This window comes from Ipomoea nil, unplaced genomic scaffold (assembly GCF_001879475.1).
Source record: "Ipomoea nil cultivar Tokyo-kokei standard unplaced genomic scaffold, Asagao_1.1 scaffold1407, whole genome shotgun sequence".
Lineage (NCBI taxonomy): Eukaryota > Viridiplantae > Streptophyta > Magnoliopsida > Solanales > Convolvulaceae > Ipomoea > Ipomoea nil.
This window is the reverse complement of record NW_017617835.1, coordinates 4,455,540-4,482,710: the sequence shown is the minus strand read 5'-3', so window position 1 is coordinate 4,482,710 and position 27,171 is coordinate 4,455,540. Positions and strand designations below refer to the sequence as shown.

Below are 27,171 nucleotides of genomic sequence, written 5' to 3'. Positions count from 1 at the left end.
GTGAAGCCCATGAAGGGTTTAAACATTCAACCGCTTGCTGTGCTAAAACGGCGCCGTCTGTGTGATTCCAACCGACTGAACTAAGACGGCTTCGATTATAGTTATTGTTTAGTTAGTTAGACGTTAAATATTTCATATTTGACTCAGATCGCATGTCCATATAAAAATTAAGAATTCATCATATGCATTATTAATTTATATTAGTTTGATATATATATATATATATATATATATATATATATATATATATATATATATATATATATAGTGTAAATAGATATTTTTGTACGTTATGTAATTTTATTCATTCACAATGTGTATACGGTAAGAAGTGTGTAGCTTGTATTGATGAGTTATCTCGTCTAAGTACATATGTAGGCACTAAATCGACAAGTACAAATAACCAACTTAGTTGATGTGAGTGGTTATGCACTATCATCTTTTAGAGATTGAGAATTCAAATCCTCGTTCAATTCATATGGAAAAATTATATGACCAACAGTTTGAGCTTAAACGTGCCTCTTATAAGACGTTTGGTTTGGTATATAGGTGGACTTAAGCGTGCCTCTTGTCTCTCCAAGTCAATGGGTTTGGTATCCAAATTATTGGACCCGTTGGGCGGCTATATAGCTCGATTAAGCTTCTCCAAATGTGGGGCCTTGTTCTTGTGAGACCGTGCGAATTGCACTATTAGGTATGAATAAATGCACTACGTGTTCAAAAATGTATCAGGTGAAATGCACAAATGCACCACAACCCTGAGACGTACGATCATGCACATGTATGCATAAATGCACCAGGGTGAAATGTACATTTCTAAACACGTGATGGTGCATTGTTACATATATGGTGGTGCATGACCATTCGCACAGAGGATCAGACCCTATATATATATAGGGGTTCAATCTCAACAAGCAATTAAAACGACATAATTTACAATTTATAGTTACAGGTAAAAGAAAAGAGAAACTCTTTAATACAACTATTGAAAAAAAAGTTTGATCACACCCAAATTATAACAACTTCAGTTACTTGTTAACTATGGAGTTAATAGTCGCTTTCCCTCCATCCACCATATTCCTCTGCATCAACCGTTCCCTGTAATGTGTAATCATACTGAATTATTACTACTTATAAACTATCATACAATACTTAAGTCTCGACGCTTTTCATTCATAAAATGAATATATCTACCTTTAGAGAAAATGAAATACCAACTTGAATTTCTCCACAAAAAGATTGATCACTGTCAACCACAGAATACTTTTGAGGATGAAGTTCATATGTCCCATTCTCAATCCCCAACTCAAACACCTCCTTCAAGTGAACCCTATTCACAACAAGGATGGCAAGATTATATAACAACCCATATATCCAAAACATCCTAAACTAAAAAAAAAAAAAGTCATATGTTATTCATTATAAATATTTTTTATTTACACAAAAACCCACATTTGCTAGCTATTTGAATACGCACTCTTTTGATATGATCTTAGCCAACAAAGAATTACAAAAATGTAAATCAGGCTAGGTTATCTATAGCTGACCAATTAATATATCTCGTAATTTAAGTAGTATGTATACATGATTTGTCCTAAGGTACGTTAGTTTTGGTAAAATCTATTTTAATTTGTGATCCTAGTCGACAAATTAAAGGATTACAAGAAAATAAAACAGTTTAAATTACTCATAATTTAACAATTTAAGTAGTATGTATGTATGTATACGTGGATTGTCCAAGATAGTCATCGTTGGAGAAGGTGTCATGATCCATAATGGTGAGGAGAAGCTTGTAGTCATCATCTGCAACTGGAAACTCCACCCTGAAATTGAACTTCTCATTCCATGTTGGGTTACTGCCTTCTCCTGCATTATTATACAAGGACGAGTTATCTTATAATCTCGTGATTAAAGTATTTTATCTAAGCAATTTCAAAACACAACTTCACTTTTCTATCTCTAAACTTCAATTTCAAAAAGAACTTCATTTTATCTGTTACTGTACAATAAAGTCTTACTATGAATGATCATATATACCTGGTAATCTGGTATCAATCAATAAAAAGAAGAGGGAAGAAAGGAAAACTAACAAACCTCGGGCAATAGAACTCTTGTGCTCTTGACCTCTATAGTGAATCAAAACATAGGAATCAATACCCCCACCTATCAATCCAAACACCTCAGATAGATACACAAAAACATCAAAAGATCGATCGAGAGAGAGATATAGATCACAAATCAAACAATAACTTAATTTACCTAAGAACTCATTGTTCTTGAGACCTCGAGCGTTGACCAGAGTCACCTCCATCGTTCCCACCACCGTCGACATCTCTCCTTCTCTCTCTGATCTCTCTCTTTAATTTTCTTCCAAGAATTCAAAACGAAAACTGTATGTATGTATGTATGTATGTATATATATGTAGAGGTTTTTGCAGTCTGTCTAGCTAGCCAGTTGTTTTCTAGTACAGATAGGCTGTGTACTGGAATTCAAAACGAAAACTTAACGTTAGATAAACGTCGTTGGGATATGATGGGTAGTGAAAAGGATTCACGTTTTCTTCACCCTCTTATTGTCCAAATAAGTAACGTAACGGACAACAAAATTCGGCATTTAGGGCAGGGTGCCAGATACCTTTATTCACCAAAACGTCACACATCATATATATATATATATATATATAGAAATTTCTTTCGTGCAGTATATTAAGGAGAATACAAAGGTGATGTTTCTCGACAACTTAGTTAAGAGCATCCACATTAGTTGATTCCCATTACGATTTTTAAGAGATTTTTGTAAGTGTGATTAGGAAAAAGAATATAGAAGGAGAGAGAAAAAAAAAAGAAAAAACAAATAGTAAAATTGATTTTGAAAAAAAAATTAGTGTCAGGCGCGCTGTCACGCGCCTGGGCGCCAATGTGACAACCACGCGAGGTTGTCACAATGCTTATTTCTTTGGTGGGTCCAACTTTTCTCCTATTCTCCCCAACCCTTGCAGATGAACCCCTCCACTTTCTCTACTACATTATCTCTCCTATTTGGCATCCACTTTTCTAACATTATCCCTCAAATCTCCTTTGATAATGTTGCTCTAAGTTGGTCAAAATATTAGTTTGATAATTCTAAGATTTCAAGTTCAACCCCTAATGGAAGCGACTATTAGCTTTCTTGATTTGAGTCGGTCAATTATGAACAACTAATATCTTATGATGGTTTAATTTATCTCCTTGTAGTCTTTTATCATGAGCAACTAACCTCCTACTCCTATGATAGTTTAATTTACCTCCTTGTGGTCCTTTACCGATTAGAATAACAAACCCCTCCTTATGGTCCTGACGGATTCACCAAGTACATAGTCTCAAGTAGTGGTTGTGAATTTTCCTCGTCATGTTAAAAAAAAAAAAAAAAAAAAAAAACTGAGGTTATGTTTCATAAATTTATAATACCAGGATATAATGAGATGGGGAGTGGTTAAACTAGTGTGTTCTTGATTTCGTGTTCTATTTGCTTTTTGAGAATCAAAATTAGTCGCATCAATCTTTTGTAATCTCAAACTCCTATTTAGCAAGAATTTTTCAATTCTTTTCTAATCTCAAACTCCTATTTAGCAAGAATTTTACAATTTCTATGTTAGAATGCCTAATAAAAACTACAACTCACGAGTCACGATAAACTCATTAACTCAATAATAATTATAATTTTATTACAAAAAAATAGCAAAAACTCACGAGTCACGATAAACTCATTAACTCAATAATAATTATAATTTTATTACAAAAAAATAGCAAAAACTACAACTCACGATAAACTCATTGACTCAATAATAATTATAATTTTATTACAAAAAAATAGCAATTTTAATTACATAATAATCCCATAATGGATTCAGTTGGACAGAAGAAAAATGACAACCTTTTCTGTGACAAATAAGGTACCAAATTAAACATGAGATTGCCAAATTAGTAATAACATTTGATGTTCCAAGGCTGTCAAATGTGACAAATTATTCAGTGAACGGGTTCACATTGCAAGGTGGACCCTGATCCATGGTATAACAACTGGTCAAATGTCGAGTAGGACCAGAATGATCTTGTACTAATATTATCAGTACTGGTATCAATAGTACTGCACTTGCCAATACCTCACATGCTAATCAATACCATACAATTTTCCTACAGGCAAGAATTGAGTCAAGGGGACAACATATTATATTACAGAAAGAAAGGATATGAAATTCAAAACCCTCCAATGGCAGTTGATTTGTCTACAAAGTATAATAACCAGAACAACAATGGTAAGAATAAGAGTTTTGCATTCTTAAATACCGAAAGCTAACATTCATCAATAGATCTACTCGAAGCAAAATGAAGAATGTATGGTCATGATGCTTTGAGATTATTAGCTATCCCTGGGCAAAACATCAGCAGATCTAGACCTAGACCGAGGTGGTGATCTTGATGTTTGTCTGGGTGATGATCTCCAGCGAGTTTGTGTTTGTGTTTGTGTTTGTGCTTCCCTCGCCTCGTTCAAATGTTCCCTACATCAGATGGAGCGGTTTATATGTGGAAAAAAACATGCCATTAATGAAAAAATAAGATAGTGGCACTATGGTTCACAAGCAAGGAATATCTTATAGAATTTCCACTTACTTGCCATGGCTGTTTCCATTTTCACCAGCAATATTCTCATATCCTGGAGAAACTGATCTTCGACGGTGATGGACACCATGTTCTCGTCGAGACCTAGGGTGATTTGAGTGCCTTCTATCTGGAGATACAGAATAATCTCTTCGTTGTAGATCATCAGGGGAATAGGACCTGACATAATAAGCAGGCAGCACGCTTAGATCATTCAATAAACAGTAGAATGATCACACAAGCATTCTCTAAATAACTAAATTGGATCTACCTTGATCTATGACGGGCTCTGGAACCTGATGCATTTGGAGGAGAGCGTGACCGTGACCGAGAGTGAGAACGTCCTGCATTTCAGTGCAAAGCTTTTAGCTAAAACTACAAACAATGGAGAACCAGACAATATCATTGTCAATAGAGTATAAATCATGTGTAATCTTGAGCACCAAGAAGAGGAATAGTTGTTTTCAGCTATGAAATTTGCTGTATTCATTAATGATATCAGTAGTTTTCCACATTTTAATTTTTAAAGCTCTAAAAAGAACATGATAGGGCTGAAAGAACAAAAAGTTGAGATTAGCAAAACAAGAACTTATTAGGGGCCCATTGTCACTTCTTTTCTAAGCATCATTGCTTACCATAATGCGATGACCTTCCTCCATAACCAGATGGTCCCCTACGAAATGTATATAAACCATCAGAATATTGGAAAAGCGGTCTAGTCTTATTTTCTTCTATATATCTTGGGGCAACATATCTTACCTGACCCTAGATTTTCGTCTCATATCCTCAGGTCTTTTCCTCGTCTCAGCTGCAACAACCACAGATATCTGCCTCCCAGCAAAAACCTTCCCATCCATGTGGTACTGAGCCTCTGCAGCTTCATAAGAATCGACAAACTGAACAAATGCAAAACCACGAGGTTCCCTGCACAAGAACAATATGTCATCGAAAGTTCCTAGCAATGCATTTTGGAGAGGCAAAAACACACAAGAATATAGTAGTATAAACAACAATCGAAGTTGCTGCAAGAATATCACAGCTTATTGTACCTCTTTTAGTATCTAAGTGTAAGCTTCAGAGCACTTAACTAAAGAAGTGCACAGTGAAGTGCATAAGAAGCGCCATAATCCAAGAGGCTGACCTTTTCTTCTACAATCAAGTATGAAAGGCAACCTCTAAAGATGAAAATCACTTGAAATTTCCTCACATGCTTGTAAATATATCAAGAACTTGAATCAATGTTGTCCCTGAACTAAAATATCTTCTCAGGTTGTCTTCAATTGATCAACAATCAATCTTCTTCCTCATCAAACTTCTAGTGACCATGTAAATTTATAGTTTGGCTTCACAAAGGAGCATTCTTCATTGGGAACATTAAGTTCAACATTCACGGAGCACAATAAGTTTAAGCAATCATAAAGAATAGGCCTTCAGCAAATGTGGGGCTTCGGCTTGTTTAACTTCAAACCAACAAACCCCCTGACAAACCATTTCAAAACATACACAGTGAAAAAAAAAAATGGAAAATTCTCAAATCCAAAGCAAAAAACTCAAATTTGAGAATGGTGACTAGAACTCCTCTAATCATGCCATTTTAAAACCAAAAGCACGGTTTTAATTCACACTGCAACTCAACAACCTTGAACACGAGGAATGCTAGAATACTTGCAGCAGTAATTCCCAAGAGATGTTAAATAATTCAGCCAAAATTAGAAGCAGATAACCCCAAAAACTGAAAATTTATATGGAGAATATAAGTCAGAGAAAACAAGCTTACCCTGTATAATAGTCCTTTGGAAGATAAACATCTCTGACTAGTCCAAATCTTTCAAATGGAGCTCGAAGTTCTTCTGGCCTGTATATATGCATATGCATGTGCAAATGCATTTCCACAATAAATGCATAAATATAAGAAACAAGGGACACAACAAGAAAAGGCAGACTGTGAAAAGAGTCCTCTCTTTCTCAAAGTAGAGATACAAAACAAGAAATGTCATTAAGTTCCAACTCAGTTGCACAGTCAAACACTAACAAGAAAGTACCTGCAATCTAGAGGAATATTTCGAACCAAGAGGCTCCCATGATTCTGTTCCCTATGCCTTCCACCACCTCCATATCCCCTTCTTGGAGGGCTCCTAGGTCGACCTCCATATCCCCTCCTTGGAGGACTATAGTATGCTGGGCTATACCTCCTCATGTTTCACTCCCTTGAAAACTAGACACAAGATCGGTAAGAAACGCTCGTGAAAAATCCACTTACATCAACAATCCCATGCCTATCTAGCATAAATTCCAACTAATGTAGGCAATGTGAAAGCCTACATATACACTAATTTGCTCAACAAGATCACCTTTAACACAATTTTGAGGGTCAGTAATTATTTTTAGGTTTTTTTTTTTTTCCCTTTTATTTGACAATTAATAGTCAACAACGCCTTTAAAATGATATACTTGAATGACTTTTAATTTAAGAACACGTTAAAAATTCTACAACAGACAAAAGCTACAATCTTTATACCGTTTTTTTCAAAAATCTCAGACAAATATCAGCCAATAAATCTCAAAAAAACAAAACATAAATATATCGCGTTAACTATCTCCAGCTTTCGATTTCAAGCAGAACCGTAAGACAGAAGTCGTATAAACCAATCTATATTCTTGACAAACTGACACTAATTATAAAAGAAAACAGAAATTTACCAAACAATTTGCTGTGAAATTATATTCGGAAGTTATCGACGGGAAGTAAAGGATCGAATGTACTAATAGCATTCTGGAAATTGTAAAGTGTTACACCGACTCACGTTACCTGAAATCGCAGACGCTGATCGGCACAACAGAGCTGAATATTAGAAAGAGTTTAGCCGTTGACGCCTAGTATGTATTTACTGATTTATACAAAAAGCCCTAGCCTAGGGTTATTTGGAAATGGGGATGCCGGGCCGGACGATCGGTTTTACAGTGTCAGCACCTGGGTTTATATATCATGTAATTTCGTTGTCAAACAGGTTAAAAAAATAATAGAATAATATATTCCGCAAAAATTAGCATATTACAAATATTTAATACGGAGTATATTTTTATATAGAAAAATGTGTTATATAAGCCATTAAACTTTTACATATCGTACAATTAAATCATTAAACAAAAAAATGTGTAATTTTTTTTTGAATATAAAAAAAAATGTGTAATTAAACTATTAAAACGTAGTTATGAACAGATACTACATTGTAATAAAGTCAGTAGCATTCAAAAAAAAAAAAAAAAACTATTAAAATGTGATTTAGTGTCAGGTTTGATTGATCAGCATTCTAATACTTGGGATCCCTACATTTTATTTGACATTTTTGTTCATGAGGATGTGGCTCGGATCTCTCGAGTCCCAGTAAGCCCAGATTATGAGGATTCCTGGTATTGGTTAAATGACCCTAAAGGGATCTACACGGTTAAAGATAGCTATGGAAACATTGTTGGAAATTATGAGCATAACCAAGTGCTTTTGATAAATGAGTTACATTATGAAAATTGAGGGTCCTTCCCAAGTGGAAAATCTTCTTGTGGAGAGCTTTATGTGATATTCTTCCTACCACAATAAATTTACTTATAAAGAGAGTGGATATGGATCCAACATGCCCTATGTGTGGTCTCACTCGTGAGAATGTTATGCATGCTCTAGTATTGTGTGATTATTCTAGGCGTGTTTGGAATGTTTATGGCTTGCCTATCACAAATATTTCTATTGTTTCTTTCCCAGCTTGGTACGCATGTGCTGTCTACTTTGTCAGAGGAAGATCGGGGAGGTACGGTCACTGTTCTCTTTCACCTTTGGCAAGCCCGCAACACCACCGTTTGGAAGGGTCGACTGCCTTTGCCAAGCCGTATCTGGAGGAAAGCAGTGGCTGCATTGCATGCATTTCTGCAGGTTCATCACCGTCAACCTCGTTCGGCGTCACCAGCTACGGCCACTACCTCATCTATGTCTGTTTGACCGAAGTGCTACATCGATGCGGGGTTCAAACCAGCTTCTGGGGAGGCCTCGTATGGTGTGGTTCTTCTCTCGCATGAGAGTTCTTTTATGGCTGCAATGAATGCCTGCGCACACTTTAGCCGCTTTAGCCTTTGAGCTCGATCATGCTATGTACTGGGACTCGGTCCCTCCTGACTCTATTATTTCACTCATTCATTAATATATTGCAATTGCAGTTGCTTTAAAAAAAAAAAAAACTATTAAAAACTCAAAATTGTACAAATAGCATTTTTTATCAGTTACTTCTAGGCCTGTGCACAACCCGACCCACCCGTTCAAACCGACCGACCCGACGACCGAGAGAGACCAGCCCGGAATGACCCGAACCCGACTCTCATTACCCGATCCGCCATGCAATACGGCGTCGGTTTAGAAGGTTCGGGTGGGGTATACAATTTTGCCAACCGACCCGTCCGAATACCCGAACTATGCTAGGGTTCCCTAAGGCTTTGTATTAAACGGCGCCGTTCCATCAATGTATATATATATGCCTTCCAACACTTGGTCTTCATTATCTCATCTGCGCAGCTGACCTAGGGTTTGAGATCTGAGATCGCATCTCTCATTCTCTCGACTCTCAACTCTCTCAGACTCTCAACTCTCTCAGACTCTCACTCTCTCAGTCTCTCAGACTCTCAGAGTCTCACTCTCTCAGAGACTCAGAGTCTCAGACTCTCAGTCTCTCAGAATCTTAGTTCTCTCAAGACTCATCAGTCATCTCTGATTCTGTAAATCCGTAAGGTAAATCTCTAATCTCTTAATCTCTAATATCTTAGTCTCTATTTCTCTAATCTCTAATCTCTTACAGTCTTACTCTCTAATCTGTAATCTCTAAATCTCTAATCTCTTAATCTCTATTGTCTAATCTCAGGGTTCTCAGAATCGAAGCGTTGCAATCTCTAATCTCTAATCTCTTACTCTCTGTCTCTGTCTCTCTGAGAGTCTAAGTGGTGGAAGCCGTGGTGAACTGGTGATTAGAAGCCCTTGTTCTCCGGGGATTATTTGGGAGAAATCAAGTAAATCGTAAACCCTAGTTTATATTAAGAAAATGTTTGCGACTTTGTGTTATATTATATCATTATGATGATATGTGGTGAATATTTTGAGAAAGCAGTGTGAAATCGAAAACCCTAGTTTTATATATCTTCATTTATGTGAGATACTGAGATGTATTGTGTTCTGTCTTTTCTACAATGAGTCTGTGATGAATATTTGGTGATATATTCATATATTATGCTATTTGTTGGTGGAAGCCTTTTACAAACTAATTTCTAAGTGTTGATTTTGTGAAATCTGAATTTTATTCCATGCAAATTTGTAATCTACCAATCCGAGTTAAAGGCTAAAATGTGAAATCTCCAGTGTGTGAATTTCCATTTATTGGTGGAAGCCCTTAACTCAAATCCAGATAATGATGATCTGGACTGAGTTCCTGAATCTGGATTTGTTTGTATAATTGTATATGTTATTATGTCTATCAGTTTATGGATGTATGACCCTTAATTGCTAATTGTTAAATCTGGAAAAATGATGACACAAACTACTATGTCCATGTGTCTGATTCTGGATATCTTTGTATGTTTAATTGTTTATTATGTAATTTATGTGGTAGTTTTAGTGTTAATGTGTTATGTCACACTCACACAAACTGAAAAGTGAAAACTGGTACCCATCTTTGTAGATGGAAAGTGCCACTCAAATGACTCAATCTGGACTTCCACCCTCAACTGAGGAGGGGCCTGGAGGAGTAACCCAAGGCACTGAGACAAATGCTCCTCAGCAGCCTGAGGTTAATCCTGCTGTTCCTGCACAGAAGAGGAAGAATGTGGAGTCTAGATCTAAGGTCTGGGAACATTTTGAAAAGATATATGATTCTGAAAACAAAGTAGTAAAGGGGAAATGTATATACTGTGCTAAAGTCTATCACTGTGAGAGTAAAAAGCATGGTACTACCTCTTTAAGAAATCATATGTTGGCTTGTCTAAAAAATCCACATTCTAAGGAGACTAGGCAGTCACTGCTTACTTTCACTGCTATGACAACATTTGATACTCAAGGGGGTGGGGGTTCTGAAGGGGTTGTTGGGGAGTTAGGGACTTGGGTTTTCAATCAGGAAGCCATTAGGAGGGCATTATGTGAGATGATAATTATTGATGAGCTTCCATTTAGGTTTGTGGAGGGGCAAGGTTTTAAAAGGTTTATTTTGGTTGCTTGCCCTAGATTTTGTATACCTTCTAGGTGGACAATTTCAAGGGACATTTACCAAATTTACCTTGATGAAAGATTAAACCTCAAGAAGCTGTTTAGACTTAACACTCAAAGGGTCAGTTTGACAACTGATACCTGGACCTCTGTGCAGAGGATCAATTATATGTGCATTACAGCCCATTTCATAGATGATCAGTGGAAGCTGAATAAGAAAATCATATCCTTTGTCCCTATTTCTTCTCACAAGGGTGAGCATATAGCCAAGGCATTAGAGAGTTGTTTGATTGACTGGGGGATTAGGGATGTTTTTTCTGTCACTGTTGATAATGCTTCTTCCAATGATACTGCTATTAGTTTTTTTTAAGTCCAAATTGTTGTCATGGGGTGCAACCACTGTTAGGAGTAAGTACATTCACATGAGGTGCATAGCCCACATTTTAAACTTGGTGGTTCAGGATGGGTTAAGGTTTGCAGATAGTTCTGTTAAGAAGGTGAGGGATTCTGTTAGATGGATGAGGAACTCACCTGCAAGATTCAAAAAATTCAGAGATCTTGCAGAACTGCTTGGGGTGGAAGCCAAAAGTTCTTTACAACTAGATGTTCCAACAAGATGGAACAGCACCTACATGATGCTTAGCACTGCCATACAATACAAGGCTGTGTTTGATGCATATTCATTGAATGAGCCCTCATTTGTTGCTGATCTGGGTGATTTTGTCCCTTCTTTTCTTGACTGGACTTCTGTTGAATGCTTGGTAGTTCTGTTGAAAGGGTTTTATGAGATGACAATTAGAATCTCTGGTTCTCTATATGTCACCTCTAACAGTTTCTTCAGTGAGATATCTGATTTGAGTTGCATGTTGAGTAGCATGATTGTTGCTGGTAGTGCTACAGAGGTAATAATTTTATATTTTTATCATTTTCAGTGGTTAATCCGATTATTTATGATTTTGTGTATGGCTGTTTGTATTTAATTCAATGTTTTCTTAGGTTATGGGATCCCAAATGAAAAATAAATTTGAAAAGTATTGGGGAGATCCTGAAAAAATGAATTCCTTGATCTTCTTTGCAAATATCTTGGACCCAAGAGATAAGTTGGAATATATGCCATACCAGTTTGAGGAACTGTATGGTAAAGAGAATGGGAAGAAGTGTTTAGAGAATGTCCAAGCTGCCATGGTAGAATTGTTTGGTGACTATGCAGCAACCTACTCTGTCAATGTGCAACAATCATCTTCTGATTCATCTTCTGGTAGCCAACCAGATGTGCCTCCTGTCCAGTCTCATGCCACAATTGGTAGACCTCAAAATATGTTAAAGAACAAACTAAAAAGAAAAAAATTGGAGGCTAGTGGAAGCTATAAAGAAACAGAACTTCAGGTTTATTTAAGTGAAAAAATTGTGGAGGACACTCCTGACTTTGATATCCTTAGGTGGTGGAAGCTAAATAGTGAGAGGTTTCCTACTCTCTCCAAAATGGCAAGGGATATCCTAGCAGTTCCTATTTCCACTGTTGCCTCAGAAAGTACATTTAGTACTAGTGGGAGGGTTTTAGATGCATTTAGGAGTTCTTTAACTCCTAAAATTGTGGAGGCCTTAGTATGTGCACAAGACTAGATGAGGTTACCAAATCAACCAGTTAAGGTTGAGGAAAATATTGATGATGTTGAAAAGCTTGAACAAGGTAATTTCTTTAAATGTTACATTCTGTTTTTAAATCTTTAACTTTGCATTTCAAATTAAAATTCTAACTTTGCACTTTGCACTTTGCAGATTTGGCTACTGGAGTAAGTCGATTTGGTACCACAGGATCTGGTGCTGCTGGTTTTCCCCTTCCTACCATTCCTGTAATGTTTTATTTACACTTACTTTTGATTTTAATTCCAATTGTTGGATTTGTTGCTTCCTATGGATTAATGGCTTGGTAACTAACTAACAATTCAATTGTTGGATTTGTTGCTACCTATGATAAGTATGAGTGTATGACCCCAGCAGTATAGCCTTACTGCCTATACGAATGTCATCTCATGATTCTCATCTGGACATCTGGTAATAACAGTCACTCTACCTTAGTCCCTTATTCTCAAATCTCAAGTACTCAGTAATCAGTATGTTATTTCTCTTTAGTCTTTACTGATTTGGCTATGATGATGCTTCCACCATTGTCTGAAATGGTTTTGGGAATTTGGGATGGTATGTTGCTCATTAATTTTGGTTTGCATAATTGCATTCCAATACTAAAAGTAGCAATTTGCCCCCAATCGTACTTTGACATGAAAACATAGCAATCTGAGCCTTCCATAGTTAAATTTTTCTGCCCAACAGCCCCAATCCCCAAAGTATTTAATATGTTATATTTAACTTGTACAGGAAGATCAAGAAAGCTGAACTGCTGAAGGCTGAATAGACAATACATTATGATTATTGTATTTTTGTTCACAGGAAGATGTTGATTGGTGCAGTTGCAGTTTGCTGAATGCTCAATTGCTGAATAGATAATACATTATGCTTATTTTTGTTATCAGTTTATCATGATTGATGATTCAATGACTTTGTTTATCATTTTGTATTTTTGTCATTTGTAAGTACTAAGTAGTTGTAACTAACTAAGTAAGTACTTTGACAGTTTGACTGTTTGACAGTTTGAAATCCATGATATGAAATTTTACTTAGTTTTTTTTTAAAAAAAAATTGTTGAATATGAAATCCGAACAAACCCGAAGTTACATCCGAACCGTCCGATATCCGAACCAACTTAACCCGAATGGAGTATAATACAAAAAAAAGTCGGATAGGATATTAATTTAGAAAACCGAAATCCGAACGGGTGGACTAGTCCGACACCCGAACCGTCCGAACCTGAACCGTGCACAGGCCTAGTTACTTCCAAGATTCTCTTAAATATGATGTAATAATGTCAAATTATATATATAAATATTTTAATTATTATTTTTAAAAATTAAAAGAAAAAAATATTTTTTTAAAAAATTTCAGAAGAAAGGTGAAGGAAGCCATAGAATGAATATAAAAATAAATAATACTCCGTAATAAAAAGAGAAAATATTTGATATACTGTCGGTGTTATACACTAACGAAGCACCACCTCATAAAAAATAAAAAGTTAAATTTGACCAAACCCTTTTTTTTTTTCTTTTTTTTTTTGGGGGGTACATTACATCAAATTATGTGTATGATCAAATATGAGTCCGCACAGTATACCCTAGACCTTCCCCTCCAGAAGGCAATATTAGATTATTAGTCCAGGCAAAGGCAACTATGTACATCAGTAAACCTCTAATTCCAAAACTCAGTTGGCTTGATTCGCCCCTCATCGAAAAGCATTTTGTGACGCCAAACAGCAAACAGAACAACAGATTGATGCATCATTTTCAGATTGAAGTATCCCATTCATGATAGCAATGCAGCACAGGCTTCTTCAGCGAGCATTCTTCGGGGGTATCATGATTCTGAGAGAGAGCTCGAATGTCTGGTGAAACTATGGGGAGCTGTGATATGAATATATGATATGCCAAATTATACAACATAGCAGCACTGAGGGTAAGCTTAATGTTCACCGTTTCAAGAAGCAATTGCAACTTCTGAATGAGACTCCTGGTTCTCAGGAACAACAAGCAAAGGATTTTTCTGGAATTCATTTCTCAGCTGTCCACAAGCTGCGCTTGCATCAAGTCCTCGTGTTTGGCGTACGCTGACAGTTATTTTACGGGACTCTAGAGCAGCTACAAATGCAAGAACCTGGACAACAAATCATATATGATGCTAAATCTATTACTGCATTCCTGATTGATCAAGTTAGCAATTAATGTTGTTGAAGGGAGGGAGAATTTTTTTTTTTTTATGACAGAGAGAGAAGTGGAGAAGGCCATACTGATTTTTTATATGGACGCTTATATTCAGAGCCCTCTATTGGATTGAAAGGTATTAAGTTCACATGATGACCTCGACCCCACTTATGAAGTAGTTCTGCTAGTTCAATTGCCTGTTCAACTGCATCATTTACTCCAGCTGTTCAAAAAAAAAAAAAACACAATTAGTCATTTATCAAGTTATCAGCACAGGTACCTCCGTGAAAGGAAATGAGCTTTCAGTCTTCATTGGTACCTAAAAGTGTATACTCAAAGGAGACCCGTCGACTAGTTTCTACGAAATAGTCCCTACAATCCTTCATAATTGCATCCAAGGGATAGACCTTTGCACTTGGAACAATCATTTCCCGGAGTTTCTGATTTGGAGCATGCAAGCTGATGCATAGCAGTAAATAGAGTAAAAAAAGATATTGTCAACTACACAGTCAAAATACAGGGAAAAAGGAGAAAGAAGGGATTGGGGGTTCTCCATGGAGTTAAAGAAGTTCATTAAGTAACTAAAAGCACTACAAAAGAATTGTGGGCACTATATAAATCACTACAAGAACAGAAATAAAACCCCTGATCTGACAAACAGAACCATCAACCATCTAACGGACAATAGTCATCCTACCTCAAAGTTCAAATTACTACAAATTAGTGTAACTTTACCTCAAAAAAGGATTTCTTGATTAAAAAAATTAAAATTGTACTATCTGGTGAGAACTTGTGCATATCAGCCACTGCAACACTGAAGCTAGGAGTGTGCACCAAACTAAGATTTGTGTATAAAATACACAGTCACTGACTAATCCTTTTTAAGTTTTTATTAACTTTTCCTCTTTGCCTGGCATGCCCACACAGTGAATAGTTACCTGAGAGCCAACGTAGACTGAAGTTTGTGAGAAGCCAGCTTTTTTATTGTGTTTGGAACTCCAACAGTCGAAATTGTTATCATCCTTTGCCCAATTTGAACATCCTTATTCAGGCAACGGTGTGCTTCAAGAACTTCTTTCAAATTCAACATTGGCTCACCCATGCCCATAAACACAACATTTGTAACTCTATGCTTGAAGACCTCTTCTATTACTAAGACCTGTGCATTTAAAAGAAAATAGAGAGAATGATGTTAACTCACATAACAACACAGGAAAAACCTAATGGGGCATAGTGCCAAAGTACACAACTATGCTTAGTTCAATTCAAAAGTTGATCAACTCTAGTAACATTGAGTGCTTTTTTGGCCAACGCCTTCTTAGAGCTTATATACTTCTAACGGTACAAGCTGGGTTAAGAATTAAAAAGGGAACCTATTTTAAAGCTAGATGCATAGATACGAGGTAAAAAGCCTTCTTTTCCAAGAAGCTCCAGCTGGGCATAACAAGCACTAATGCTTGCTACCCTCTTTTGTAAAATAGAGAAGAACAATGGGCTACTCTTATTAGAAAAGGAATAAGAGAGGAAGATGGGTATGATAATTACTGGCAACCTGTTCAACATTTTTAACTTAAAAGATTTTGGCAGGAGCTTCAAATTTGTAATTTCATAAGAAAGCAACACAAAGAAACCTGTTCAACTATCTCGTGTCTTCTAAGGTTCCTTGAGAATCCTCCCTTTCCTGTGGCACAGAAGGAGCAGCGCAATGGGCATCCCACCTAGTTTACAACATAACACTACTGTAAGTAATCTTAGCTTATTGGATAAAAATATGAGAGAGACTTCACAATCACGTCAAAGCTAGTTAGCTGCATTAAAAAGATGCTCTCAATCAAAACAAACAAATATATTGACATAAAATTCCATGCAAAAGTTTACCTGAGATGAGACACATGCTGTCAAGCGAAATGAACCGTTATCATCTGCAACTGGTATGCCCACTGTCTCCACTAGTAGATTGTCTTCCAATTTTATCAACAACTGAAAGATCAGTTGCAGCAATATGAAGGCAAACAGATAGATCAGTAAGATTTAACAAATACTTTGAGTAGTTAATCTTCCAATACAATATACTAGGACTTCCAAGCCTCTAATCTTAAACAGAAAACTGTAGGCACTGATCTGTAGAAAGTCCATATTGAGATTTAGTGGCATGTCTCTACATTGTTCTGTGGATAAACAGTATTCAAACCCCAATTTCCACAAAAATATTATAACTCCAACTTGTTTCCCTGGATAAGTGCAACAACTTGGAACTAACAACCCCATAAAAAGAAAACAGTCAAAACTTTTACTTCACTCAATCTGCCAATTCAGCTCTTCATTAACTTTTACAACAACTTCTACTGCAGTCTCTGCCAAGACACATTAGTAGCCATATCAGTATTATCAGCATATACATAGATTACCTTAACAGTTCCATCAGCTGCTGTGACAGCCTTATGAATTGGTGATCTTCCAACCTTCCAGCCAGCCTCTTCTAGTTCACTTCTGAATGCCAGTGGCACTTCACAGTGGAAAAATTATTAAAACACAAGTAGAGATCACACAAAAGGATAATAACTACATAGCAAAATTTCCAAACTAGTTAAAAATGGAAAAGAAGAACATAAATGTAGTCCTTACACTGAATAAACTCCTGTATTTCCTTCACCTTCCTCTTATACAGTATATGATGCAATTGCTTCCCTCTATAACTTTGCTGCACCGTAATTTGCATAAAAGCAAACAGATTACAGGCATTTAATATTACTGAAACATTTCTCTTTTCCTGGTTATATTCAAGGAAAAAATTGAGTATTCGAGCATACCTGACCCAAGTCGAGAGCGAGCTGTTGAAGCTCCTGCTCTGACATGCCGAGGAGAACTCGCGAGTCCGGTTGAGACTTAGAGGCCTTCTTGAGAGCAGGTGCGGAGACCGGGCCGGTGACGGCGGTGGAAGCGACAGCGAAAGCACGGACACGGAAGGCACGTGACAATGGGGCTGTGCACGCCTGCTGAAGGAGAGCCATTTTCATTTGAGAATTTGTAAGGAAAATGCTGCGAGCGCTTGAAGATAAAGCATAAACCCCTACCATGAAGACTGGCCAAAGAGGAAGACGATAATCTAATCCCACAGTCCATACGACGTCGTTTAAGCCCCTGAGTTTTTCTCGCAGATATTTGTTTACATATGCTTTATATTAATTACCCATAAACCCATAGGTTTTCCTCTTTTTTTTTTTTTTTTTTTTCTTTTTTTTTTTTTTTTTTTTTAACGAGGATAACTTACTATCACAAATCGAGAGTGCACATTGGTAAATTCTGTTATTGTGTAATCTAAATATTGCATAGTAATTTACTACGGAGTATAATTTACTATACTACTTTTATAAAGTCATAAAGTATATCGTGTTAAAACATAAGTAATACAGTAATGTGTCTGAGATATTTATAGACGACAACTTTCTTCTTAACTTTTAGGACACTGCTTTGTTTACCCACAAAATGCAAAATTTCATCGCCCCAGAATACTCTAACCCGACAAAAGACAAAATTTCATGCCCCGGACCCTCACACTCTAGCCCTGACAGTAACCCCACACTCACACTCCAATCCGATAAAAGGCAAAATTTCATACCCCAGACCCTCACACTCTAAGCCGACAGTAACTCAACAGTGCATTAAGAAAAAGACGGAACTTTTTTGCTATTGATTGATCTTTTGCTTTTGGAACCTAAAATTGGAATGACACCCTTCTCATAATCGAATGATGTATATGTACATTTCTCATAATTCACATGTTCATAACTGGGACAAAGATTCTAACTTCTCATAGACATACAAGCATGACAAAAGAAGATTGCATCCCTCTGGCAATTGCTTTCATACACATCTCATATCTAACTTTATGCATGAAGAAAACATCAAACTACAGATTTTCCACCAACCCAAAATAGGAGCTGCACAACCCGACAAGGCTCGTTTCTTCGTTTTTATTTTTGCTCGAGGTAGTACGTACATGGAGAGTGGTTTCCTTCCCTTCCCCCGCCCGGTCAGGCGGCAAGGCGGGGAGAAGCGGGTGGTCTTGGATAAGACGCCACTCTTCTTCTCGAGGCCTCTTCGTTGGCACTGCAGGATCGGTTGTGGTGCCTCCGTGAAGCTTCGTTTTTCTGGTTTGCTGTGTCTTTCAAGTCCTGAAGTTGTTCCAGTTCCTTCACCACTTCAATCATGTTCGGCCTGTATTTCGGCTCGATCGATAGACATTTAACAGCTAGAAGTGCTGCCCTTAGTGCCCCGCTCAACGAGTACTGCCCTTCTATGCGTGGATCCATTACTCTCAGGATTCTCCGCTTGCTCGCGAGGTAAGGCTTGGCCCATTCGATGAGGTTCTGCTCCCCATTTGGGCGGTTTTTGTCCACTGCCCGACGCCCTGTCAGCATTTCAAGAAGCACAACCCCAAAACTGTACACGTCGCTTCTAGTCGTTAAATGGCCTTCAACGTAAGAGAGCGAAGTACTAGTTAGAAAATGGCACCCATGACCTTTGGCATAGCTCTGAAGCTCTGATACTAAATTGCAGCATGTGCTCCATCTCAACTAAAGTCTAAGCTGATAGTTGGATTGCACATTTATGTTTATATGTTATATGCTCAACAGAGGGAAAGAGGCATTACCTGTGGCCATGTACTCTGGAGCTGCATAGCCGTATGTACCCATCACTCTTGTCGAGACGTGACTCTTTCCATCAATCGGCCCGTCCTTAGCCAATCCAAAATCAGAAAGCTTTGCGTTGTAATTCTGTCAAAATTCACAGTGGAAGATCAGCAAGAGAGTCGTCTAAAGATATTGGACCTCTGGGGAAAGCGAAATTCAAAAAGTCAAGTTGTCCAATTCCACGTACAGAATCAAGCAAAATGTTCGATGATTTGAAATCCCGATATATAACTTTAGCTTCTGGACTGTGAAGGTACGCAAGTCCCTTGGCTGCACCGAGGGCGACCTTCATTCTAAGATTCCAAGATAGTGGTTGAAAGTAAGAACTCCCTGTTAAAAAACATTATATTGAACTGGTCAATGGGTGTATATGGGCAACTACATCTCAACTAAAAGCCTAAGCTGATAGTTGGATTGCACATTTATGTTTATATATAGTATAAGCTCAACAGGGCAACTCTACTACGAGAAAACTATTTTGGGCATTTCTAACGGGGCTAAGAATCCCGAGACTCACTTCTGAATAGATGATTTTCCAAACTTCCACGAGGCATGAATTCATACACCAGAAGCCTGTGTTCATCCTCCAAGCAGTAGCCAATCAATTTTACGAGATTAGGATGAGATAGCTGCCCCAGATAAGTGATTTCTGCCTGTTAAACACGCAAAAGAAAACGAACAAAAATACATATTATCAGCCCGTTTAGAATACCGAAATAGTGAAATACCATGAAAATGTGAAGGCCAAAAGCAAGACATATGGGTTACGTGGTGGAATACCACTAAAACCAAAAGCAAGATATATGGATTACATAGTGGACAACCTCAATTGCAATAACCGACAGGTTTTCGCGAATAAATCTTTAATACTCACCAGCCATTCCTTATGACCTTGGAAACCTTCTTGATTCAGTCTCTTTGCAGCAATAACCAACCCAGTACCGGGCCTAGCTGCCTTAAAGGTGTTCTCGTCAACCCATCCCTTAAAGACGCAACCAAAACCGCCTTCACCCAACACACTATCGGGCCGGAAGTTTCGAGTGGCTATTCTGAGTTCATTAAAAGTGAAACCCTTGAGATTCGACGACTCCAAAATTTCACTCTCACTCCGAGGGGTCAATGGCACCGAGGGCGATGAAAGCCTGTTACTTAAACCACCTGCCCCTGTGAACACAACAATATACTTCACACATCCACACTAAACCACATTCTTGTTGAGTAAACACAAATTCCAATCGATTTTCTAGTTCAATTCTTGTCCACAAAAGGCAAAATTCCCTTTGCCCCACAATCTACCACCCAGAAACCAACTGAGCTAACCTAAGAATGAAATGTTATACTTACTATGCTAAATTCAAGCAGAAAATTTTTTACTCCATACTTTAGTGTCAATACCCATCCATATATGGAATCTGGGAATTCTTGATGAAAACCAAGAATCCACTTGATATAGCATTATCTAGGCAAAACTCCCAATTGATCTATGTTACTAAACAAATTACCATTGAACATAAACTCTATACATCACACAAATCCCAAGGTTTAAGGTAAATATTTACCATAATTATCCTAAGATCCTAAGTTGCTAATCTCCTAAACACACTTTCTATAGATCACAAAAAATCCCTTTTTCCCCAAGAAAGCCTAAAAGGGAACAGCTTTTCACAAAACTAGCTCAAACCCACTTCAGCTAAATCAAGTAACAAAATAGAAACCAAACTGTACATGCATGTGTTACAGTGAACAAAAAGCTACTGCAGTAACCTCTCTCTCTCTCTATATATATATATGTGTGTGTGTGTGTGTGTGTGTGTGTTTATACTATACTAGGAAGGTGATCAATCAGCTTTAAAAAGAGCTAGAATTGAAAATTTTTCACCAGAAAAAGTAAAATTACCAGCATGAAGGGGACTCTCTGCCTTAATCCTGGCACTGCAAGAAGACCCCATAAATTAAACCCACCAAAGCTTCAATCTTTTCTGTTCCTCCTTCAAGAAAATGGCCTCTCTCTCTCTCTGTCTCTCTCACAGAGGCCCTATAAAATAGTGGAAGTTCTTGAAGGATTCTTTACATCCAGAAAAGGGGAAAAAATAAATAAGCCCACAACCAACCACCTTGACAGATCAAAACGCAGAGATGTGAACACGCATATATTTACTTTGCCAGATTTGAAAATTTGTCACTTAGTTTTGGTTTTGGGTAGCTTCACGAGAATCTCTTCGCAAAAGCCAAGACCCAGAAAAGGGGCCCTTTGACTTTTCCCCCTTGTTTTGTCACTCTATTCTTCTCCTTTCTACAACTTGCTTTCTTGTTTACACACCTATATATAAAGCCCGCAGAAATACGTATAACCGCTACATTCACGTGTATGGGGTAAAGTGAAATGATTTTATAAAAAATTGCAACTCAATCTCGATTTATATGTTTCTTGATGTAAATGAATCATTGAAGAAACATAGACAATTCTTATAAATGATCAAGTTAATTATTGAACCAATTAGGATTAAATTTATGAATTTCTATTTGAAAGAATATTTCATGTCATTAGATCATAAGATATTAATAAATTAATTAAAATTTAGTTTAGATTATATCTGCAAATTTTGATTCTTACTTAAAAACTAGAAAAGACATTTTTATAAGTAAATGGGAAAGGAGGACTGGGTAAGGTAGCTAGCCTCCATGCCTTATCTTCTTCTTCTTCAATTCGTGTTTGGTGGTTCATTTGTTTTTGGGGTGATATGCACAAAACGACAAGCTAGGTGTGCAATGGTGCACCGATTCAGTGCCGTTGGATCAGCATCATTTCACGATGGACTTTTAATGTAGGAACATATATTAATTACGATGATGATAAAGAAAAAAAATGGTGTAATGAACGAATAAGTAGAGCATGATTTTTGTATCACGTAAAATATGAGTTTAAATTTTATCAATGTTTATTTGGACTTTATTATAAAGTAATATCTGTTCTATATTATACATTTTTTATCTGATCTGTTGCAGTTTAAAGAATATTTCAAATCACTATCGAGATTCGATTTTGTGACATTCTTTTAAGGAGAGCTACTGATATGTCAGCTAAATACAAAATGCTTAGCTTATGAGTTATTACACAAAAATAATATTTTATTTAATATTCCGTACATATTATTGAATAGTAGTTACATAATTTGTGGTGACCAAAAAAAGGGAAAATTTGTGTGCCGGCTGCGTGATAAGTTTAATTAATTGGTGCATCCGACTTCAATGTTTTAGCTTTCAAGAATATACAAAGAGCTGTTGCATGGTGGGCCATGTCTCTTGTCTCTTCATTAAGATATATGCAGCAGTCGTCGCAGCTTGATAACTACGTAATGGTGTAGTAAGGATGCTGTCACCTATAAGATAAGTGCGAGTTCACAATATTTGGTTTTTTTTTTTTTTTTTATAATTCATATTTCTCGACTTTGTCGTATCCTAAATTCTATAAATCTTTCTTAAAGTTCATAAGAGAGGTAAATTCTCAACTGCTCAAATTATATATATGTTACAATTTTTCACTATCACTGACTACCTTTATGCACAACCCGCCCCAAGATCCCACACAATGTCACTAGAAGCAAAACTAATGTTGACTAAGTAACCACTTGGGATACTTACACTTCAGTATAACTTAAATAACTACAACGATATGCGTGCCTAAATTTTTATGCAAATAAAAATAATTTAAATAAAAAAAAAAGAAGGGAAGACATTTTTATTTTTCTATGAAAACATTAACAAAATTACGTTATTATCCTATTTTCCTTTTCAACATTGGGTATTTTTACCATTGTGATATTAATTTGGAATAAGCCTATAAAGTTTAACCCTTACTTGAAAAAAAATATGACCCAAAACTCTTAACATAATGTATTATTTACGAGAGTCAAACTTCTACACAATGGGATTTGATGTATATATAGTATTATACGTGTATGTATGTAAGAATGTGAAGGTGCTTTGACAACTTCCCTCCATTTTGAAAACAATTAAATGGAGAAATAACATCCCGTTAGGAAAAGAACGAAAAGCACAATATCCACAACGAGTTTAAGAACAAAAAATGAATATGAGTAACAATTAATCACGAACGGAAATTACAATTATTTTGTAATTTAATAACGAAAACAACAATTTTTCCTTTTCTATTTTAATTTAGTCCTATGTTTAGTTTTGTGTGTGTAAGTTATATTTAGTCTTTTTTTGGACAACGTAATAAAGATGATATGCAACAGGCTCAAACAAAGGAGTATCAATAAAAATTAAACTAATGACATTCAAATAGAAAAATCATGTTCTATTCATATTGTCACTCCTTTCGGGCATCAATTATATAGCTTGATATATACGGAGTATCATTTAATTTTATATGACTTCAATTCACTATTGAAAAAAAAAAAAAAGGAATAAGGGTCAAATATGCAAATCAACTTGCACACCAAATTACTATTAGGCTATCAAACTAAAAAACAGAGCAATTGAACCCCTAAACAATACAAAAGTATACAATTAGGTCCAAAATGATATGTTTATCTGTAAGAGCGGTTACCGATTTTAAAAATAATTTAAAATGGAATAATTAATTAAAATTATTTTTTTAATAAAAAAAAAAATCTAAACTACCAGTGGTACGTCTCCATGGCTAGAGATAAAGGTTCCTTCATCTCCAGCCATGGAAACGAAGGGACCTTCTCCATGGCCTGAGACCACCGGCCATGGAGTTTCGTCTCTATGACCGGGGACCACCGCCCAGGCGCCCATGGAGTTTCATCTCCATGGCCGGGGACCACCGCCCATGGACTTTCGTCTTTAAATTATTTTTTTATATTTTATTTTTAATTAATTATTTTATTTTAAATTATTTTAAAATTATTTTAAAATCAGTAACTGCTTTTTCAGGTAAACATGTCATTTGGGATCTAATTACATGATTTTGTGTTGTTTAGGGAATCAATTACACTGTTTTTAAGTTCAATGCTCTAATTATAATTTGGTGTGCAGTTGAGTGGCTTATTTGACCTTATTTCAAAAAAAAAAAAAAAAAAAAATGTTTTCGTTTCCTGACAGCCAACAGTCCAACGCGCACATAAAAAGCCTCAAAGATAAGTAAACGAGGCTGCTAATTAAAGATGCAGAAAAAGTTGCAGGGCGGAGAGAATAAATTCCGGCCTGGGACGACACAATTTGAAGCTAAGGTCAACTTCTAGATGCATGAACCTTATTAGCTTACTAGCTCACATTATTATTGTTGTGCATGCATGCCTTACCTTGCTAGCTTAGCTTACTTCTAGATTATATAGTTGGTCCATAATTCTTGACAAATGCATGCATGCCTGCCATCACAAGGATCATATGGAATTAATTGAAAGACATGGCCACAACTATCATCAGTACCGATGGGACGACGACGACGTACCAGCCAGGGAATTAAGCTATTATATATATTGAATTGCTATTTGCTGCCGGAAAATACTATATGTACTCCCGTTCTCTACTCTCACACTTAAATTTTGTATGTAGACACATTTCCAGGGACCCACATGAAAAAAAAAAAAAAAAAAAAAAAAAAAAACCCAGCCCATTCAATACCTGCCAGTCTGCCAACTCTTGTTCCTTGTAATTCTGATGTGATTGGGTATTTAAAATCCATCCGGGGGCTAGAATTAAACATTAAACGAGACATAGACTTGGTCATTTATCTTGGTGGGAACCTAAGCTAGTACATTTATCTTGGTTGAATCGAGCCGCTATATATGAACACAACTTAGACTAGTTTATTTCCTTGTGGTCATTTACTAATTAGAGTTACAAGGTGATTGAGTTTATACTGCTCGTCTTTGTTTGATATGTTCATTCAGTACCAATACAAATTAAAACTACACCAAAGTGGAAGGGCCAGTATAGAAGCTAGAAGTAGCTAGCCTATAGTAGTCGGCCTAACCAAAGCGTCACAACAACATAAAATTTGCCTTATGAATTTAGAATCTTAAGTAGGGGGCTTAGCCCGCCCGCCTACCAATCAAAGAGGCTGAGAGTAAGCGTAAGCTCACCCGTAAGCGAAATGTATAGTGAGTATAAATTTTTCTATAAATCAAAGTGTATTGGTATACAACTATACATACATATTATAGATATAATACATATTTAGGTGCCCTGCCCTACCCACCCTGTTGGAACTTGGAAGCAATATAATTTATTGGTAAATTAAAATTGCCAACAATAAAAAAAATAAAGAAATAAAATTTCAACGCAGGCAAGCATAGATGTGAACACGTGTATCTTTGTTGAGAAGGATAGCATGCAATGGAGTCAAAGCTACCAACTCAGCTCTTGATGGTAATTGGTTAGCAAGTGTCAACAGCTACCACCCATGCTTCATTAATTAAACCCCCCTTTGACAATAGTTCTTTGAATCTTGGGTGCTTCCAATCAATATTTTATTTTATATACATATGGTGGAAAAATTTTAATTAAAAAAATACACGGAGTATATAAAAGAAAGTGTTAAATTGACTCAGTAATGCAATGAATAGTGTAATTAGATCATCTAGGTAAGAAAAGGGATCAAACGAGACCCTCTAAACAGATAAATAGTACAATTTTATCTATTTAACAAGTTATTACTGATTTGACGCTAATTAGGTTAACACAGTTTAGTTTTCTTCAATTAAAACACTTAATTGTACTACTATTTGTTAAAGTTAATGAACTAATTTGACATTTTTTTCTATACCGAAAACATTATCCAAATTCTCTATTAGGCAACCAAAGATAAAGTCAGGCACAGTGATAGTGAAAAGGATAGGTCATGATAGAGGAAATTTAACAGGGAGAGTGAAAGTTTCATTAAATACATTGATTTTAGAGGATATGATGTTGATGAATGATACGATAAACATAAATCTTTGTTAGATTAGGCCAATCAAATTCACATGCAAAAGGTTGTTGTCGTTAGGACTTAGCTTCCACTTCACGTTCGGTCTTGTTTTTCTTTGACTCAATCGGCCTCCTTAATCCTAACAGCCTGGCAACGACGTTATTGTCTGACTCTTATTTAAGTAGCATTTGTTTAAGATTTTGTACGTAATATATACATTGTACACAAACCAAGTAGTTGTAATTGAAGGTGAACTTCAACTTCATAGTTAAACTATGATGGTAATTTATATTTGAATTAGTTAATTGGTCAGGTAGTTGTCTTAGTAATCACAATGTTTCAAATTTAACTCCATATAAGAGTTGCATATTGACTAAATTATGATGGTGATTTATATTTGAATTAGTTAATTGGTCTAATAATCAGAAAGTTTGAAGTTCGACTTCATGTAAGAGTGCATGACTTATTGGCTAAACTATAATAGTAATTTATATTCAAATTCGTTGAATCATGATGCGACAAATTTTAAGTTTATTTTTGTTGGAAAAAAATACTTGTATTTTGTAATATTTTTGAGATAGAACAAAAAATACAGAAGAAAATAAGGGAACAAAAAACTGGATCATTTAACATCTTTAGCGTGTAATCACTTTCCTATAAATTTTTAGTCTCTCTTTACAAGCAATAGAGATATCCAAGACCTATGAGATACAAGAAGATATATAGAAATCTTGGGTTGCTCTGCCAATAATTTCCCTGTTAAGTTGTGTAACTGAGAATTCTAATATATTCTCAAGTGTTTACTGCATATGACACAAGAAAATATGCCAGCGATGAAATTGACCTTTCATCTCTCACACTTTTATCAATGTCACTATAGTCAATGAACAAGAAATGAAA

General features: G+C 36.2%; 5 protein-coding genes across 7 annotated transcripts; 1 reads left to right on the top strand and 4 right to left on the bottom strand.

Annotated features, from left to right (window-relative positions):
- Positions 1–900: 900 nt before the first annotated feature.
- LOC109186291 (elicitor-responsive protein 1) lies at positions 901–2,460 on the bottom strand. Its single transcript, XM_019336213.1, has 5 exons — positions 2,260–2,460; positions 2,095–2,163; positions 1,728–1,866; positions 1,195–1,330; positions 901–1,098 (listed from the first exon to the last, which is right to left on the bottom strand). Exons 1-5 carry the CDS (start codon positions 2,330–2,332, stop codon positions 1,048–1,050), a joined length of 468 nt encoding a protein of 155 aa, XP_019191758.1. The 5' UTR covers positions 2,333–2,460; the 3' UTR covers positions 901–1,047.
- A 1,726-nt stretch (positions 2,461–4,186) lies between these two features.
- On the bottom strand, positions 4,187–7,603 carry LOC109186492 (serine/arginine-rich SC35-like splicing factor SCL30). 2 transcript variants are annotated; one of them, XM_019336493.1, is made up of 8 exons: positions 7,448–7,603; positions 6,681–6,845; positions 6,416–6,493; positions 5,398–5,562; positions 5,274–5,311; positions 4,910–4,982; positions 4,651–4,818; positions 4,187–4,538 (listed from the first exon to the last, which is right to left on the bottom strand). In XM_019336493.1, the coding sequence occupies exons 2-8, from the start codon at positions 6,833–6,835 to the stop codon at positions 4,400–4,402; spliced, it is 816 nt and encodes a 271-aa protein (XP_019192038.1). In that variant the 5' UTR covers positions 6,836–6,845; positions 7,448–7,603; the 3' UTR covers positions 4,187–4,399. The 2 variants fall into 2 exon arrangements, with proteins under 2 accessions (XP_019192038.1, XP_019192037.1); XM_019336492.1 differs by having other exon boundaries at positions 6,681–6,853; positions 7,448–7,602.
- Positions 7,604–11,289: 3,686 nt separating this feature from the next.
- On the top strand, positions 11,290–12,490 carry LOC109186256 (zinc finger BED domain-containing protein RICESLEEPER 2-like). The gene is made up of 2 exons (XM_019336182.1): positions 11,290–11,769; positions 11,864–12,490. The coding sequence occupies exons 1-2, from the start codon at positions 11,290–11,292 to the stop codon at positions 12,488–12,490; spliced, it is 1,107 nt and encodes a 368-aa protein (XP_019191727.1).
- A 1,490-nt stretch (positions 12,491–13,980) lies between these two features.
- LOC109186490 (probable dual-specificity RNA methyltransferase RlmN) lies at positions 13,981–17,802 on the bottom strand. Of its 2 annotated transcripts, XM_019336490.1 has the most exons (10): positions 17,487–17,802; positions 17,302–17,377; positions 17,085–17,182; positions 16,555–16,656; positions 16,308–16,394; positions 15,615–15,835; positions 14,996–15,135; positions 14,763–14,899; positions 14,449–14,629; positions 13,981–14,360 (listed from the first exon to the last, which is right to left on the bottom strand). In XM_019336490.1, the coding sequence occupies exons 1-9, from the start codon at positions 17,751–17,753 to the stop codon at positions 14,453–14,455; spliced, it is 1,305 nt and encodes a 434-aa protein (XP_019192035.1). In that variant the 5' UTR covers positions 17,754–17,802; the 3' UTR covers positions 13,981–14,360; positions 14,449–14,452. The 2 variants fall into 2 exon arrangements, with proteins under 2 accessions (XP_019192035.1, XP_019192034.1); XM_019336489.1 differs by having other exon boundaries at positions 13,981–14,629.
- Positions 17,803–18,422: 620 nt separating this feature from the next.
- Positions 18,423–21,485, bottom strand: LOC109186491 (protein kinase APK1A, chloroplastic-like). The gene is made up of 6 exons (XM_019336491.1): positions 21,268–21,485; positions 20,245–20,534; positions 19,888–20,023; positions 19,558–19,700; positions 19,331–19,454; positions 18,423–19,150 (listed from the first exon to the last, which is right to left on the bottom strand). The coding sequence occupies exons 1-6, from the start codon at positions 21,317–21,319 to the stop codon at positions 18,711–18,713; spliced, it is 1,185 nt and encodes a 394-aa protein (XP_019192036.1). The 5' UTR covers positions 21,320–21,485; the 3' UTR covers positions 18,423–18,710.
- Positions 21,486–27,171: the final 5,686 nt, after the last annotated feature.